Here is a 19,770-nt window from a genome sequence, read left to right as displayed (position 1 = left end):
AACGCAAGGAGTAGGAAAGAAATATCAAAGAAGAGAAATTTTGTTTATTTAGTAAGAGTGTAGACGCTTAACCTCCATGAACTGTTTAAGGTTGTGCAGTACGCTACTTCGTTCAGTACTTGCATTTGGGTGTGTGGCTCAAGGACGACGGAAGGCCCTGCTCTGCCTTCGCGCCGCATCAGCCACCTAAGCAGGATATAGCTAATAAGTCTGCCATATTTTGTGCTGTAAGCAGAGAGATGACATTTCAGTGCATGTTAAATAGTATAGGAGCAGCACTGACACATTCATTGGGTTATGGCTTACTTTCTACTATATGTTGTTATTGAAATATATAGCCAGCTTGTGAAGTGCATTATTGATGTTATACTAGCACAGCTTCCATGTTGTAGAAACAGGTTTTCAAGCAAAACAGTTTTTAAGAGAGAAAAGACGAAAATTTCGTGGTCGGAATTTTTAAAACGAGATATGGAATGGCCGTACCAAACAGTATATGATATGTGCAAAGCAACCTGACGACTGTGTTACATATTTATGGAAAAAGCACCGGGGTTTGATGTGAAGGCTGATCCAGTAAAACCTTTTGTAACCCAAATTAGGAATGAAAGGCAGAGAACTCGAGCCCCGAACTATCGACGCAAAACGTCACACGGTATGTCTCCGCCAAGCCTTGTGCACGGACTAACTATACTGCTTGTACAACCTCCATCACTGGGTTCATTGTAGGTTGAAATGAGACTAAATATAATCTAAGTCGACCTCATACGACCTTGACTTTTGACTCGTGACCTCGCTGACCTAATCAGTTCATCGTCTCTTCGTACTGTATCACTGACAAAAGTTTGGTTGACATCTGTCGAGGGGTTCAGGAGATATCGCGCCCACACCCATATGACCTTGACTTTTGACCCTCTAACCTTTGTAACCTAATTCATTGTCCCTTCATACTGTGTCACTGACAAAAATTTGGTCGAGATCCGTCGAGGAGTTCAGGAGATATCGCGCCCACAAGGATAAACTAAGTCGACCCCATATGACCTTGACCTTTGATCCCTTGACCTAGATGATCTAAATAGTTCATCATCTCCTCATACTGTATCACTGACAAAAGTTTGGTGGAAATCCGTCTATGGGTTCAGGAGATATCGCGGCCAGAAGTGTTACGGACGCTCGCACGCACCCAGGGACAGACAGATCAATCACTTAATGCCCCCACCACCGTAGCTGGGCGGAGTCATAATCAATATTTACATGCTGTACTTCAAATCCATAAGTAAGCTAAACATGGTGAGTATTTTGCTACTTGCAAATTCAGTTAATGTATATTTAGTTCTATTTTTTTAATTGGGAAAATTTAGCAGTTGTATAGTAGCCTACTTGTTTGTATTAAAAATTGTATTCTGTTTGTCGATAAGCAAACTAACGAATGAACTGTCATTTGTTGTAACGTCGTCCATACACTGATATTACATCGGCTGGAATATTTTAACAACCATATACAATTTACTGTTATGTCGTTCATTAGTGAAATAACAGGCGAAAGTTATTTTCGCCAGGCGATGAGAAGAGGATATCGCCAATTTCACCAACATGGGAAATTAGTGGCAAGTTAAAGCAGTTCTTACCTGTTGGTGAGAATAATCAGGCCACTGCCAGCAAGTTCTTAGCCCCAACCTGTGAGAATGGCAATATCCCTAATTCCCCTACCCTCGGTCACCACCTGTCACTACCAACGCTGTTTGACGATTGTCACCAGTGAGTCAGATTTTGAACATGACAGTAACACACTTGATAGATTGACTCAAGATCCTCCACTGACTGAAGAGGAAATGAGGAAATCAAATATACATTTAGCCCAGTATAAAGTGTCGTAGTCACGCTAAACACAGCCGAATACCGGGTGACTACAACAGCACACAGGGGAAGCTTAATACCACAGCTCTTGTGGCAGGCAGTTTAAAGAATTAATTATCTTTCTAAGAAGCAACCACGGGTTGATCGCTGGTGATGATTATGAATGAGCAGATACAAGATGAGGCAGCACATTTTACAGTTGTCTTAGAAAGATACACCTCAAAAAGTGAACCGGGATACACTGACAAAGTGGACAGAGTGACTCTACTGGATGTTTGTGTTCTTGTATTGGGCTTTAAGGATCTTTGTCGTCTTTGTTACCAAGATGGGTCAGTGTCGGTGATATAATTGAGGTTTATTTTTATTGCCGTTTCCTTCCAGTTAATTTTTTTTTGGGGGGGAGGGGGAAGTGTGAAGCCTGGAGTTGCCAATTTTTTTTTTTAATACTATCTCCGGGTTGTGGTTTGATGTGACCATTATCTTTGTTATTACATTAATCATTTGTTCATTTTTAATAAGCCATGGTGGGTGACCGGCCATACATCACCCTCACTGTGCAACATTTAGTTAAAAGTCTGTGATTGCGACCATGTACTGCTTCATTCAAGTTTTTTGCAAAGACATGTTGTGTAGATGCCCTGCTTGGAAATTTTTGTCCTCATACGCCCATCTACTTTCCTATAGCGATACTCTCGTCGGGAGGCCTTCAGCCCCTCGGGCACTGAAGGCTGGGTTTGGTTCTAGTCTTATAGGCTAAAAAGTGAGGTGTCCAAACACTGTTAAACTTCAATGCGGCTGAAAATAAAAAACACAGGTATCGCTATGATCTGTGACTGGGTAAATGTTGTACCACAGATACTACTAAGAGTATAGGAATAGGCTGCCTCAAAAGGTGTGACAGCAAGTAAAAATTGTACCACAGCAGATATCAAGCCCAGGTTAGGTATAAAATAGTGGCTGTAAATAAAAACTATACTACAGCCACCACTAGGAACTGGTTGTGTAAAAAAGTGTGACTATGATTGATAATATGGCACAGATAGCATTAAGACCAGTTTGCCTCTAAAACTGTGACAAAGTAAAATTGTACCACCGTTACCCCCAAGGAACAGGGTGCATAAAAAATGTATTTGCAGGCAAAATGGGTATGGAAGCACCCATGACAAAAGAAAAAAAAAAAAGTATCGTCCCCAGAGGCTGTAGCAAGATTGGGAAAAAACTTGGTCTCGTAGTTTATATACCACTAATAATCAGTACCATTCAACAGAGATTGAGACATTACGTGAATACAGTCCCTTTTAACCTTTTCATGGTAAGGGACGTCTCTAGTACATTTTTTCAGCTAACATGAACAAAATGTATTCTCCTGAAAGTAAGGAAAGGAGCCTGAGTGCAAATGTGGTCACCATAACTCTTGGATGAACATTTCAAGACCTGTTTTCCCACCTTGCATCAAAGATTGTTATCGACTTGAGATTGAGTCATAGCAGCCGCAATGTTAAGTAAAACATACACATCAGGGCAGAAGCTTAGACCTCCCTCTGGCCATTTCTTGCTATCTTCAGACGACTTTCAGCATTTCTGGAGCGAGATTTCGAGTGAAGGGTTTATATACAGCCATAATTAACCCAGCCAGTACGAGAAGGTTTTCCTCAGCTGCATGAAAAACAACTGAAGGTGAATAAATACCATAGGTCGGGAGGCTTCAGTGGTTCAGAGGATTTGAAGCAGGATGAACTCTGGGAGGGAGAGTTCTAACAGCTGATATCAACACCCTCACTACAATTATTTGTTTTTACATTATTTTGCCATCTCGAAGCGATATTTTGAGCTGCATGGATTGGGTAAAGTCTTCATATCCCCTGAAACATGAGGCCTTTCCTAACTGAAATAGAATTGTCTCGGTGAATTCGGCATAGGAAAGTTTGAACAACGGATATTTACACCACTACAGTTTCTTTCCCTTATATCATATTCTTGATTCTCCATATTATTTACACAGACCAGGAAAGATATTTCGAACTGGACGGGTCAGGTGATATTTATAGCCTTCATTAACACAAATCCGAGAGGACTTTCTTAAAAGGCATTCAGTCATCTGGAGGCAAAAACGGTACATAGGCGCCCACGTTTGGAAAATTATCATCCCAAATAAATTCAGGTGGTGGTGGAATCAGTGGTAGTTATTATCATGATTTGGTGAAAATAATGACATAATTATTCTCACTGTTTTTTAATATAATTACTCTGGAAACATTCCTTAACTAACCTGAATATTTCGATAGCATTATATCATGTACTGTTATGTTGTTCAGTAAAGTAATATTGCATCACCCAGAGCATTTCGTTACTCAGAGTTACCAAGCATACTAATTCATGTGCAGCAATATTGTCCAGGTAGTTTCATCAAAGCAAGGGTCTTAATAGTTTTGTTGACTGTCCAACTGCCATCAGGAAACCTTTATACATCTGAGGTTCAAAATATTGAGACGAGGTTCAGCCCTTCAAAGCCATCTGAGCCATACTGGAAATTTTAGCAAGATATTAATTTCTAGCACGGTGTCATGCTATCGCAGCTGCAACATGTTCAGAGAAATACAAGTGTTGGATGATGGGCATACTGTATATTGTATAATGTTGTTAAATGTGGTAATCACCCTCGGCTTAAAAATAACTAAAACGCAGGAAGGTACACAATTCAGTTGCTATCCATATACTTAAACTTTTAGCCCATATTCATAGATACTTCAGTACTGTTATGTTATTTATAGTTTGTTGTTATTGCCATCAGTTTTTATTCAGCATACATGATACGTGCCCAGGCTGAGAGGGATTCGTTGCCAGTTTCGGAACAAGGACGAGTTATAATTTAATCCTGCTACCGCCAGACAGTATAATACAGATTAGGAGACACTTCCACTGAGTGAAGAGGTTAAAAGTAAGATCAAGATGTGTAAAACAAGACACTAATTCTGAAGTCGTTGGTAATAGTTACGTGAGAATGAAGCATGGTTAACTGCTACTAAACCTGCTCTGTAACGTGGCATGCAGGCTAACAGCATCATGTTTTCAGACATATCCCCAAAACAGTCACAAACATTTTTTTCGGCTTCACTTTCGTCTTACCAGTGTTAGCCCATTCCCTACGAGATACTTTTATTTCCTTGATCTTCTGAAGGTGAACCAAGTACTGTACGGAAAATAACGAATAATTTTTTAACCACATTCATATGAAAGACGCTTGATCCAACAACTCATGTTGCACCCGAAGTGAGAGAAATAATCTCTCATCTTCATTACAGTCAACAAGCTCTAACCCCTGAGTCATTTGTGAAACGCATGATCAGAGTAAATCATAGCTGGCATCTGTTCATGCCTGTTGAATGCTTTGTACAACATGACCTGTCGGGTATTATATAATGCGCACAGCTCTTCCTTAACTGACTCTCGGAAATGTGGAGCTTCCATCCTCTTTTCACTACGGTTTTCAGAATGTGGCCATAAAGACCATCAGGCACACCTACAAACATTTTGTAATGAACACAATGGACAGGGAAACACAATTGTTGCTACTTGTACTTGTCTTATGTATGTTTATTTTATTTTATTTTTATTTTATTTTATAATGGTCAGGTTACAAATAATCGAAGAGTGGTCATTATCAGTTGAGTGTTTGTATAGGATCGAGGCTGTGGGAGGAAATACAGGGTTAGTTCATGAAGCAGAGGCCAGGGACGGGGGACACGTATCCCTGGGCGGCGCAGACCTCTTGGTAGGCTCTGACGCTGGTGCAGGCGTTGTCACTTTGATAGCACTCCGCCAGGAAGGGTTCTGGGTTCACCAATGGCTTGCAACCTTTCTTCAGGAAGAAGAGAAGCCTACACTGGATGTAGTGCTTCATGGCCACTCTGTCCAGGTTGATGGGTCCAATGTCAGGGGTGGGACAGCTGGATTGGTCTTGCCAGGACTTCACCAGTTCCTGCAGACTGGATGCATTTCTTCCATCGCGCAGGAGCCAGTCGTTGGCCTTTTCCCCGTCGTAAGAGCCGAGCAGACCGCGAGTGTGGTTGAAGGCCCACCCAGATACGTCCACCATCATCACACGTTCATCCTTCAGCATATGAAGACCGAGCAGGGGAGACATGACCTTCACGTCACGGGGAGTGACCCAGACAGTGACGGGAGGCACTGTCCGTTCTACGTTCACTGGCTGTCCGTTCAATTTGACAGTGAAGTCAGGACTGATGGAGGCAAGGACGTGGCCAGCCTGGAAGGTGACCTCTGGTGTAGATGCGGACTGCGGATGTGACATGTGGATGTCAGCGACCTCAGGGATGGAAGTGAGCAGGATCTTGCAGGTGGTCGCAGGTGCGCGCAGTGCGGCACCATCGAAGGTGAAAATTTCTGTGCCATTAACAACGATGGCTGTGGCGTTGAAGGGTGGCAGCATCTGACGTGATGTCATCCATGTGAAGTAAGTGTCAGTCAGGGAGGTGTAAGGAATGTCTCCAGGAATGGCACCCATTGCCATCTTCAGTGGTTCCATCACCATTTCCTTAAGGACCTGAGTCAACGAGTAAAGTGGGCGGTACAAAGGAACTATCAGAGTCAACATGTGATCGGTGGCTTCCATACCAACGCCCATTTTCATCAGCTGGGATGTTATGTTACGTGCCAGCTGCCTGGTCAGTTCACCCTCCTGTTGGATAATAACGATGGGATTAGTACAACAACTTCCTGTGTTTGAATGGCTGGTAGTAGCTGCAATGAAAAAATAATTAGGAAGTTTATAATGCAGACGAGAACTGCTTATAGTTTTGCTGTGTTTTTTTTTTTTTTTTTTAATAACAATATTGTTTAAAAACCCACGTTAGTGTTGGTGTTGCTTAATGATGTGTTGACATCAGTGACGTATAAGGTAGTACCATATATTAGTAAAGGTGTTGGTACACAGGAGCACTGATAACATTACATTAAATATTTAGTTATGTGTAGGCGACAGTATTGATGATGGTTGTGACGGTGTTGTTACATTGGTCCATTATTAACAATGTATTTAACAATAAATTACTTTGGTTACAGTGTCAATGATGGACGTTGTGACAGTGTTGTTATGTAGGCGTGTTACTAACAATATACAAAATAGTAACTTACGTTGATGACAGTGTTGATGATGGACGTGGTGACAGTGTTGTTATGTAGGCGTGTAACTAACAATATACAAAATAATAACTTACGTTGGTGACAGTGTTGATGATGGATGTGGTGACAGTGTTGTTATGTAGGTGTGTTACTAACAGTCTACAAAATAGTAACTTACGTTGATGACAGTGTTGATGATGGAAGTAGTGACAGTGTTGATGAGGGACGTGGTGACAGTGTTGATGATGGAAGTAGTGACAGTGTTGATGATGGAGCTGGTGACAGTGCTGTTATGTAGGTGCGTTAGTACAGAATAATAACTTACGTCAGTGACAGTGTTGATGATGGATGTGGTGATGGTTTTGGTGACAGGGATGTTGATAAGGTACTGGCGAATCTTCTCCATGTCTCGGATAAATTCATCTTCAAACTGTCGCAGGACCTGTAGGGCGGCCCTGTACTCCTTCGGGTACTTGGAGCGCATGGGCTCCACCAGCGCCTCGTCCATTGTCTCTACAAGGCTGCTCTCCTTCAGCTCCCGCCAAAGGCGATCCAGTAGCTCTGACCTGTGACCTGTCTGCACCCACTGGGCTGCCTGGGTCACGGCTGAGGACCAGAAAGTCATGTCACCATGTGATCAGTGCAACTGGCACTGGGTAAGTTGTGGATATGGCACCGGCAAGACGACCCACATCATGGTTCTGTTGAGATTGGAGAGACTATCATGCAAGTGTGATACTGTTGTTGCTGGCACGACTACCCTGGCACCGTGATATTGCTGACAGTGGCAGCACTATCCTGACATCATGAAAAGCTGATAGTGAGACAACTATCCTGGAACTGCTAACAGTGACATTACTGTCCTGACGTCTTGGTATTATGAACATTGACAGTAATATTGTGGCATTATGGCACCTCTGACACTGACCTGACTATCCTAACATGTTGGCACCACCGACACAGGAACGACGGACATTTCATCACGACATATCACTGATATTACTAATTTCAACTTTCTGTCTTGTCACTGTGGAAAATTTAAATAATGATTCATGTCACAGTGAATTTTAGTACTGAAACTGTCATCTCTGACAGTTTTTTGGCTGTTGCTGTTATGGCCCGACTCGCTTGGATGGATTACAATAAAGACAAAGTGTATAGTTTGTCAGCTGAAATTTGGATTGATAGTGATGTAGAAAAAAGCTTTGCTCTGTGAACTTCTCAGAAGATGGCAGTGTATGAGGAATGAATGTCTAGTTTAGGTCATATGATTATGTTCTTTGGTTGAAAGATTTGATCAGCCAATGATCCCTCTGTCTCAGTACTATACAGCTACATTAATCACATCACAGTAAAAGCTCTCACCATCATCACCACTTCTGACATTCACTGGTGTCCCCACGACGGGCATAGTTCCAGCACTGACCTTGAGTAAGGAAGCTTTTGATGTCACTAAACTCGTGCATCCATCCCTCTATGACCCGCTGAATGCTGATGGTGTAGGCGTCCCGTGTGCGGATAAAACCTGACCATACCCACAAGACCACTCGCTTGATCTCGGTGGCAGATGGAGACTGGAAGAAGCAGTTGATGGCCTCCCGCCATGGACGCACCACCTCATCCTCCACCTCATTTTTGATCTGAGTCAACACCCTGTTGATTTCTGACATCACCTTCACAAGTTCAGGGGAAGGGAAGGGGATGCCTTTTTGTTGAGCTTCTTCTTCTAGTTGCTGGTACACTTCACGGGCCCAAAATTTGAGTGACTGTATCACACGTTCAGCCTCAAGTTGCACAAACTCCTGTACCAATTGGTAAAAGCACCAGTTAGTGATTCCTCTAACACCGGACATTACATCTTAAACACATCTCCACATTTAGTAAACATCATTATTATCATCAGTAACCACCACAGTCAGCTATATACTCATTGAACATTAGTCAGCAGCATGTAATTGTATCCTGTGCCAAAACTATTGGGAGAACTTTATTTGATGTGATACACAATACAAATTGTCAGTCCCTGACCTTGATTATTCTGGGCTCTTCAGTGTTGCCGCCGATTTTCATCTTGAGGCGGGTGGGGGAAGCCAGTTCCATTCCAAGCATGGAAATGGGACGTTTGTTAAAGCCAAATCTATCGGCTTCAGTTATGCTGAGTTCTGCTGTGTGAGGTAGCTGTATGCCAAGTTTGCTGATGTAGATGTGGTTGGCTTGTGATCTCTTGGTGATCAGCTTGACGAAGGCAGGCTTGCACATTTCAGAAAGGATGTCAAAGTCACCAATGACAGAAGTGCGAATAGTTGCATTGAGTTTGAGTCCATTACAGTGAGGAAGCAACTCACGTGTCACCACTCCGGCAAAGTCCACCACTTTCCTCTCGTAATTCATCACAAGTGCTGACAATGAGGCTTCTCGTGCAGTGATCTGGTCATGCTTGACGGCCACTGTGACGGACGATGGTGTGGCTGGAGTCTTGTGGAACCTGAAGCCAAAGGCTTTAGTGCGTGGGGACCAGGATGCCTCCAAGCTCATTCGATGACTCACCCGGAAGATCTACAATATATGGAAATCCATCAGAATGAGGAAGGGCCAGAAACAGAGTTTGTGATTTACAACACTTAGCACAACCTACTACAGTAATTATAGATAACACTGGTAGCAATTTACCCTAGCCTGTAAGTCGACCTCAATCCTGACAGTGTTGTTGGCAGTGGCAGTGGATTGGATGATGCCGGTGACCTTATCGGCAGTGTCAGGGAAGATGTCCAGCTCAAAGGAACCCTGTTGGCTAGTGCCATAGGAGGCTAGTTCGATGCGTGCCATTATGTCCTTGCTAAGATCTGGGTGGCTGACACGAGCTTCATGACTAGACCCCATGTAACTGAAGGAGGACCTGGCAGACACTTCATACTTGGCCTCGCCCTCGTGTCTGTTGGGGTACAACTCAAAGCTGACCTCTGTGGGTGAGTACTTGACCGTACCCTCAACGGACTGGGCTGGGGTCCGAATCAGGACTGTGTGGGTGCTAGCGTCAGGTCTGTGGTAGCGAGACTGGAAGACTTTGAGACGGTTGCCAGTGACCACATTGATGCCGGTAACTTCGAATCCTGTCAGCTGCGAGACTGCTTGCAGTAGATCACGAATGGCACTCGCATCAATGGCTGTGTCAAAGGTCTTTACTCCACCTTCAGGGAAAGTCTCCAAGTGCCAGTTGAACATGGTGGCTGGCCGACTGACATCCACATCTACCTTGATCTTGTATGAGTATTCTTCATTGGTCATCCTCATTTCTGTCTCCAGTGGCTTGCTTAGGCTGGGAGTCTTGGCTGTGGCCTGGGGAGCAGAAGAGAAAGTCGAATATAAATCAGAAAAATCTAATGCAGCAGAAGCCGATCAGGAATGATACGGACTTATACCAGGATTTATACGCACATTTCCATCTTATTTTAATCTGTTCTGTCTGAAGTTTTGAGTGCACCACCCTTTATATAATAGAATGTTGCTTTAAATTTCATTTGAAGTTATTTTGTTGTAGTAGATTCATTACTATGATTATTTAACGATACAAAGTTGCATTGTGCATACATGAAAGGAGTTAGTAGTCACATAGTAATATATCTGGTAATGTTAAAGTCCGAACAACTGTTCATAAAAAAATAAAACTCTTTCTTTGATCATGCTAATGAAGACTCGAGTAAGGGCATTTTCTTTAATATTTTTGACCAGCTTATGCCCAAGGTCTCTAACAATTAACACTAATTGAAGTCATTCAGGTTTATTACTGAACCATATTCAATTTTACTAGAGAAAATACTTGATGTTCGAAGCTTTTCTGAACCCTGTACCTTGAATTCGATTGCACGCTGTTGTGCAGAACTCTGATGGCTGGCCTGAATGGTGAATGACTTTTTCTGTCCCTCAGGTGGTGTGTATTCCAGCTGAGAGTCCATCTTGAAGCCGTAGGATCCTGTCGCCTTCTCCCAGTTGATCCTGTTTGTCACCACGTACTCCTTGCTTGCTGAGTTCTTGTAAGTGCCATGAGACTCCACCCTGATCTGGATGGGTTGCTGCTGGAAGTTGATCTGTGTGTGGAGGGAGTGCGTCTGGTGGGTGGGTGTTGTCACTTCCACTTGGAAGATGCTTGGACCTTCAGATGGAGTTATAAGACTGCCCGGCTTAAGGTTCATCTTCATCCCGTAGTTCTGTCCAATCCAAACTACCTCACTCCTGAAGGTAAACATGGTTCAGCAATATTTTAGTGGTGGCAGAGTAGCTTAACCAATTGAATATCAATCAATTTTCCCAGAAGAAGAAAAACAAAAGCATTCACATTAGAAATAGGTTTAGCTCTTGAATATTCCAACTTTTACAATACCTATGAATGTGAAAACTTACTGCACACTGGCCTGTAGTGGTCTCCTGGAGAAACTGATGACCTGAGCCTGCACTGAAACTTTCTTGTTGCGATCACGGTCAGCATCCCATGCAAGGTCCGCCTGCCACTGCTGGCTGTCCAGGTTGAGGTCAGTGAAGGCCTTGATCCGGCGGGCCATGTCAGTGTTGGGAAGCAGGAGCATGTTGCCACTGGCGTGAAGGACACTCGGTTTCAGCACCAAGTCCATGCTGGTGTCAAACATCCCTTGCACCAACATTTTTGCGCTGACTGTGGCACCCCGAGATGATTCACTCTCAGTATTCCACTCCACAATTAAGAGAGACAGTTGGTTCTTCTCCAGACGGATGGCTGCCTCCAGTTTGTTGTGCTGAGAGATCAACTTTGTGGTTAAACGCTTGTCATTGTTGATCGTTAGATCAGTCTGGATTTGAGTGACTTGCGGCATGATAATGGCTGTCACAGGTCCCTGGATGAGGATCAGGTCCTGGCTGCCACGACTCAAGGCCATCTTCACCTCATACTTCTCTGGACTGTGCTCTGCTGCCTTTGCCTCAAACTTCATGCCATCTGCTACCACTTGAGACTCCACCTGAAGCCACGGCAATGGTTGTCAGTCATTTTCAACATATGAGAGTTTGATATTTTTTTGTCATCATAGTTTGAATAAATGATGGGGGTGTGAGTTGGAAGCAGGTCAGTGAAATGGCGGGGGACAGGGCGACTTAGAGGCGATTTGTTTGTGGCCACCCCAAACGGAATTGAGGCGTCTGGCAATAGATAGATAGATAGATAGATAGTTTGAATACATAAGAATGGGGAACATATGTCATGATGTGCTTACCATGAACTGGACAGTGAATGGCTGTGACACCAGGAACACCGTGTTAAGATCCAAAATCTTTTTGCTGTCACTGCTACGGAGAATCTGCATGGACACGGTCTTCTTGGAGCGGGTAAGCTCAACCTTATAGTTGGCCTTGTATTCTGCTCTACCCACCTTCCCTGTAAAACCAGAGGAACGTAAGAAAACCAAAACAGATAAAAGCCAAAGCATTTGCCCGCAAATACGTTTCATCCACCACCACTAAAATAACTATGTCAGCAATCGTTTGGGAATTGGAGGCATATCACTGCAGCTTCGTGAAAACTGAAAAAAATTCTTACAAGTTTTCTGTTTACTCCTACTAGGTTAAATATCACGCCAGCACTGAGAGGCCTGAAGTCAGGGATATTGTGTTAGTGAAGGTCATTGTGTATAAAAAGCCTCTGAAAACTTTCTAATAGTTACTCTTTAAATCGCTGTTCTCTTTGTTGAGGTTTTGACAGAAAATGGTGAAAAATGAGAAGCTAAAAGAAAAAGTTAGAGCATATCCTCTTGCAAATGTTTGTGACAATCGGAGGCATATCATTGCAGCTTTGCCAAACTTACTAACCATTGAGCCTCATTTCCAGGGATAGTGTCCACAAAGTTAGGATACAATTTGCCCATTTGATTTTGAAATATTTTGGGAAAACACACACATACACACACACACACACACACACACACACACACACACACACACACACACACACACACACACACACACACACACACACACACACATATGCATGCGCAGATGAAAACATTACCGTCCCACTTGGCTGGCAATAAAGAGTATCACTTTGGTAGACTGATGGGTCCATAATTGACTGCTCCTGTGCAAGAATATGATTGCGACGATAGTAAGATGATAAGGCAATTAAAGGTTTGTGTATGCCCACCAAACTCTTCATCTGACACAAAAAGAAAAAGTAGGAAGGAACATAAAGCAGTATGCAATATTTGCACGGATGATTCTAGGAATGGAGGAACAAACCATTATATAACGACATTCGAAACGGTAGAATATCTTTAGAAAATCTCTTTTAGCATTTAATGATTTAAACCAGTCTTTGTAGACATTTTCTGGTACTCATATTCCAGTAACCAATGAATAACACCTAGGCTGTCAGTACTGAGCACTAACAACAATATACTGAACACCAACAGTTTTGTAAATTGCAACACTATTCATAACACTAACCATGCTAGCAAAAAAAAAAAAAAAAAAAAAAAAAAAAAAGTCCAAGTCAAAAGATCTTTATTAACATCATTGGACATGTAAGAACATCGGAATTATAGAACCATTATATATGTCGTCAGTAAGTGCCACTGTTGACACCATAAATACCAGCAACAGCAAGACTGAGTCAGTCAGGATATCCTAACTGTCATTACGAGCATGAGTCACTTGATTGGTCCTTACCAGTGGCTGAGGAAGAAGCAACCCAGGTCTGGCCTGGCTCGCCTTCGATGTCCTGAGTTGCCTGAACTGACACAAAGTCTTGGGTCCCACAACTGATCTTAAAGCTGGAGGAATACTTGACTCTCTCGCCTGACTCCTCTGTCTGTCGTACAAAGGAATTAATCTTCCAGCCACCTGCACCCACATGGAACTCCATTTTCTTCAGCTTGGTAGGAACTGGTATGTGGTGTGACGTCATGAATTTCACATCACCTTCAACTGCAAAAGTAAAAAAATGGATAAATATATGAGTAATTACTTGGGAATTATTACTGAAAACTGAATCATTGTCCATTATGATAAAGTCACTGATATTTTTCTCATAAAAAATTACATTGTACAGACGACTCACGTTGGTAGTCGAAGGGGATGTATTCCCTGAGAGCATTCTTTGTGGCAGCCATGACTTCCAGCTCCAGCTTTGGGTCTTTGTCCGACTGCTTATACTTTGTCTCAAGAATGACTGACTGTGGTGAGAACTGTTGAGAATTGGTCTCTAATACTTTCAGGTCATACTCTCTGCCATATCCACTAGACGAGCTTCTCCTAAAGTCAATTTTGGCGGCCTTGGCCAGCAGCATATCACCTGTCCGCAGTTCGGTATAGGTCTCGATGACCTTCTGGCTGTCCTGATTCAAAATACGGCCTTCAAGTTTCGCAGTGAGGACAGAAGACTGGAGTTTCACAGCGGCAGTGTACTGATCTTGTTCTGTCTTGTACTCAGCCGCCACATCCACTTCCTTTGGAGTTGATGATCCTTTTGTTGAGAACTTACCAGAGAACTTTTTGCCAGTAGCTTCATGCTGGACAGCGAGTGCTACTTTGTATCCCCTCATATCTGGCACAGTTTTTACCAGTCGAATCTTTGCACTAACTGGTCGAGACACCAAAGGCAGGGAGTTGCTGTGGATGACATTTGGCACATCGAGATCATAGCACAACCTAAGGCCAAAGGGATGCTCGAATTTTTTGATGCAATCCTTCTTTGTGATTCTGACGTCCCTCATGGAAGATGGTATTATTCTGGTCTCTGGTTCACCTCTGTGGTGAATCATGAGGTAAGTGTCACTTTCCACAAGAATTAAGTCCATGTCGCCAGGGATGTCTAGCTCCACCTGCAAGTCATTGTCGCTAGAAGAACTGACCAGGATGGAAACATCATTAGCACTGCATATTGTGTTGTTGGTCTTCAGGCCTGTTCTCTTGATACTGGCATCATAGCCGATAAAGCCGTCTGTCTGAAGTGAGAAGCTTGGTTCAATGATCATTCTGTTCTGTCCGTGTGGCCATTCAGAGAAGAGAGATGGGATATTTGATTGCACCTTGAGACCAGCCACGAGAGTTGTTTTCAGTTTCAGCTTCAGAGGCGTGCCTTGGATGGTGGGTAAGTCGTAATCCAGGTTGATGTGTGCCACACGGCCGGTGTCCATCGTCATGTTGTTTAGGCTGGGCAACTTCTCCCATACATTTTCCAGCAGATCTTTAATAAAAGTCGCCACGTCAAATTGTTTCAGGTCTCCAGCCAAAGAAACAAAGGCCAGCTCCTGGCCCATGAAACGAGCAAAGAAATCTGCCTGAGCCGGCATAGGTTGGTCACCATAAATGTTGTTCAGGAAGGTGGATATGAGGGAGTAGTCAACGGATCTTCTGTGTCGGAGGTTTTCAAACTCCTGCTGGATTTTTTGCCAGTTCTTTTGGATGAATTTAGCTGCATCCTGGAGAATTTTCTCATAGCTAGATTTTCGGAAGTAGCCATCGGGACCAAAGGCTTTTGCAATGACTGGTTCAAGACCTTGCATACGAGCACCAAGTTCAGCAATGTTGAGAGGAGTTCCACCCAAGGCTGTTGTTAGGTTGAGGTCGAGGGAGCTAGGCATGAAGGAGCCGGGGGCGTAGATGACGTTGGACTCCAATCCGGCACCAACACCAAGCCATGGTACCCAGTAGGACAGGTCGATGTTGCGTGAGTACCTTCTCATATCGGCTTCAAAGTCTTTGGGAATGACAATGTTGGTGAGGTTGTAACGCAGAAGCTGCTTCTCTGGTGCATCAGACTGCTGAAGGTTGAGCAAGTGGCTCAGGATGAAGCCACGAACTGAAATAACGAAGTAATAGACATTGTTATAGCATAATGATACAGTAAGAAACGTGTCTCATTTTGATGTGACAACAAGAATGCGACTAGAAATGTGAATGTGAAGAGTTAATAACCTTGTGTGTTAAGCTGTGATGAAATAGTTTCCACAATTCTCTCCAGGTCCTTCTGCTCAGCACAACGGACTGCTGCCAGGTACGCTGAAATGCGTACCTCTGTGTTCTTGGCGGGGTTCAGGGCAAAGTTGATCAGACGTTCTGTTGTCTGTTGGAGACAAAATGAAGCATCTGATAATAGTGAACCAGGAGTAAAATGAGTTCGTATTTGATTGTTAGATGAGCGAGGAATGAAGAGGGACAGGGAGACTGAAAATACGACTTACCGCGCTTTGGCATCGAGCTAGTCTAAAGGCCTGTGCTGCTGCCACTTGGACGTTGATGTTGGGCGTCTCAGTCTCCATGCAAGTAATGACAGCGCTGGCTGCTTCTGGGCTGATGACACCAATGTTAGCCAGTACCTTAAGGTCAGTCTGGGCGAGTTCTGGGGTGGTGGATGAAGAGGAACACTGAGAACGAATCTTGTTGGCTACTGCCTGAATAATTCCTTGCACTGGAGCTTCTTCGTTACACTGAGGTTTGTGGCGGCAGTAGAGATTGACAATAGAGGCAGCAGCAAGTTTGGTCGGTGCAGGTGGTCGGTCTGACTCAAACAGAGGCTTCAGTGCATCAACAACGTGGATGCAGGGACGAGGAAGGAGGTAGAATGCGGCAGTGTAGAGGGCTGTGCGACCTCCACTCACTCGACCATTCACTATCTCATCAACCATGATCTTGACGGACCCTGCCTCATGTGCAAAGGCAATCGAATCCAGAAAGATGCTCTCCATCTTTTTGTTATCGGGACAAAACTGTTTGGATCGAAGCTTTTGCAAAATCTGTGGAAGAGTCTGGTGAGGTACACGGCGCATGAGTCGCACAGCATTGGCCATGAGAGTTGCTGCGTCATGCTTAACCACATCCTTCGTGCTGTTGCAGACGAGGGTGAGAACTTGTTCCAGCTGTGCCACCAAAGTCTGGTTATTCTTGGGTTCATTCCTGTGGTAGTCGTAGACCAAAGATCTCTTATCTAGGGTTACACCAGAGAGTTTTGCTATGGCACTTGGATGAGTGTTGGTGGTAGTCTCATAACGCATTGTGGACTCCTGTTTGCCCTTGACATACTTGTATGAACCATACATGGGTTTGATCACATTAACATCCTCACAGGTGATGGACTTAAAGATGCCGATGTTGACCACCTGGGTGCATTTGGACCAAGATTCTTGGACTGGTAGTGGAGCTTTAAGCCAGGGCAATTGGGTTTCTGAGGGAGTGTAGTGACGTTCATTGCAGAAGCGGTGGTTCTTTTCCTTGGTCACCACAGCCTGGTTGCCCTCACCCTCTACACGGTACTGGGTCGGGCACCTTCCTACCACGTCCGTCTGTCAACAAACACAGTAGGGTAAAGAATGTAAAGAACGACATTTATAATGTCAGTGATGAGAAAGTCATCATCATCATCATATAATAGCTGTTCAGGTTTTACGAGTTTGAATGGCATATATTAAATAAATCATTCCCAATATCAGACTCGTCCGTTATATGTTGTTGGAACTGCGATGATGCTTGTATATCTAAGCGCAAAATAAGTTTTGTTGATGTTGTTACGGCTTTACCCGGAGTCCAAACAGACCCGTCAGTCGCAGATAAGCAACCACCCTAGTTGGGTTATCCCATAGATTCTCTACACCATTGATGTTTAGTCTGTGTCTTACATCTGCATGTGCTGTGCAGTGCTCCATTATGTGTTGTGTTTTGTGTTGACTTGTTTTACAAGCAGGACACGTGTCGTTTGTGCTTCCCTTCAACCCAGATCTAAGGTGAAGAGGAGGGCAGGGTGATGGCCTGATCTAAGCCCAGCTACATGAAGTACGTTAGTTCTGTTAAGGATGCCTCTGATGGGTTGGCACTGGGAGGAAAGGCTTATACTGTAAAAGTGTTCTGATGGCAGTGTCATATTGCCTTTCACCTGAGGTGAATACGTTCGTGTTCACTGTTAATATTGAAATGTCTGGAGGTGAGATGCTGTTGAAAAGGGTCTAGTAATGGTTGTGTAAGGGTTACTTATGTGCATGGCTATATATGTTTTTGTCGTATAATAAGTGGATTATTGAGTGTTAGTACAGGCTGCTGTGTAGAACTGTGTGCCTCTCATGTCGAGATAATCTCTAACAGGGAGGACTTCAGTTTTAGGGTGTAAGTGAGCTGTGGTTACAGTGTTGATGCATCCAGTGATGATACACATCTTATTGGTCTGTGTAGTCTGCAAGGTGTTGTAGTGGATGTTAGATGCTGGTGTGGCATAGGAAATTGCTGATCTGATATGTTGTTTATAGAGTAGGGAGAAAGTTTGTTTTGTTGCCCGAAATTTGTCCCTGCAAAAGCAGTATCCGTGTGTGAAAACGCATCTCCTCTGTGTTTTGTATGTGCTCCTTGAATGAGTGTCCAGTGTTGTAGTAGTAAATACATATTGCTGACCTCAGTTAAGTTGTTGAACGACCTGGATGTGTTGAAGGATGGAAGGGAATTTTGGAAGGCCGATGCGATTCCCTTTTTGATGTTGATGGCCCAAGGCTCGTCATCAGGATGACTGCACACGTGCTGAACCCGACCGTCGCTGACCGCAGCAACCAAAGGGTACTTCTTCAGAAGGTCTATTCCTTCCATGTTCTCTGTTAAACCAATTCGTCTTAGTGTGGTAATATGTGAGGAATGTGTACTTTTCTGAGGCCATGTGGTGTGCTGATGTAATTTGTGAAGACAGTGGTGCTGGGTGTTCACCTGATGTTTGTGTGTGTGTGTGTGTGTGTGTGTGTGTGTGGGTGTGGGTGTGGGTGTGGGTGTGTGTGTGTTTGAGGGAAGGAGAGTGGATGTGTGTGTGGGAGGGTGTGGTGTGAGGTGTAGTGAGGCAGTGGTAGCGGGTATAAAAGAACAGTAACATGTACACATGAATGGACATGTTTTCGTGACCGGCATATACAGTATATTCCTCCTTCAGGGGCAGGAAACTTAGCCACTCTTACTACAGTGTTCTCTGGTGACATTTTGGGGATGTATTGCAAAGTATAACGAAGATATGGTGAAATATACAGACCACGGGCCTCAGTGATTGTGATGGCCACGTCGCAAGGAGTGAGCCATGTCAATGCCACTTTGTTCAACCAAGTGGACTCCGCCATGCCGCCCTCCACGCCCTTCAGCTCCACGCTGGACTTGCCATTGTACGCGTAGACATAGGTCTTGTTGGGGATGTAGAAGAGTTTTGGTGCGGCGATGGAGCATTCGGTGGAGCAGCGGGGGTTGTTGCTTCCTTCCCACGACGCTGATGGTATAACAACAGTGGTATTAATACTGAGCTATAACCATTGTAATGCTATGGATCTTTTTGAAACTAATAATGGCTGACTCCAGTAGTGCCATATTTACAGGCTGAAAAAGAAGTATTAGTTAGCAAGAGGCCTTGCGGCCATTTTCCTGTACAGTGTTGAGAACTGATAGCGAGTGCGACTGTGTTCCATGGTTGTATCAGCAGCCAGTGAGGATGAGATTGTTCATACCTGCACCAGCAGCCGCCACGAGGGCCAGGCAGAGTAGAGCCGTGGACGTGGTCATGGCGCCACAGTGCAACTGCTGTCCTCACCTTCCATCACACGTCTTATATACCCAAGTTTCACACTTTGACCCGTACACATTATCTGCACATGTTGCTGAGGCGCATATTTTCAACGGCAAAGTGATAAGGGGGCCCGAGTATTTAGATATATGTTGTCGTTCTTGTTGCAGCCCCAGGTTCATCTCGATGTGAACCAACTGGCCCAAAAGAAACCAGCTGGTTCTACCAGTCACTTGCAGAGG

General features: G+C 44.0%; 1 protein-coding gene across 1 annotated transcript; it reads right to left on the bottom strand.

The window, feature by feature from the left end:
• Positions 1-5,563: 5,563 nt before the first annotated feature.
• Positions 5,564-19,527, bottom strand: LOC145410600 (vitellogenin-like). The gene is made up of 15 exons (XM_080280715.1): positions 19,473-19,527; positions 19,010-19,237; positions 18,394-18,587; positions 16,184-17,297; positions 15,934-16,074; positions 14,075-15,817; positions 13,684-13,941; positions 12,237-12,397; positions 11,395-11,984; positions 10,845-11,226; positions 9,667-10,332; positions 9,025-9,552; positions 8,381-8,798; positions 7,322-7,602; positions 5,564-6,553 (listed from the first exon to the last, which is right to left on the bottom strand). Exons 1-15 carry the CDS (start codon positions 19,525-19,527, stop codon positions 5,564-5,566), a joined length of 7,749 nt encoding a protein of 2,582 aa, XP_080136841.1.
• Positions 19,528-19,770: the final 243 nt, after the last annotated feature.

This window comes from Coenobita brevimanus, chromosome 86, assembly GCF_032717465.1.
Source record: "Coenobita brevimanus isolate Jiangsu-jjx chromosome 86, ASM3271746v2, whole genome shotgun sequence".
Lineage (NCBI taxonomy): Eukaryota > Metazoa > Arthropoda > Malacostraca > Decapoda > Coenobitidae > Coenobita > Coenobita brevimanus.
The sequence above is the reverse complement of the archived record's forward strand: the minus strand, read 5'-3'. Positions and strand labels throughout refer to the sequence as shown.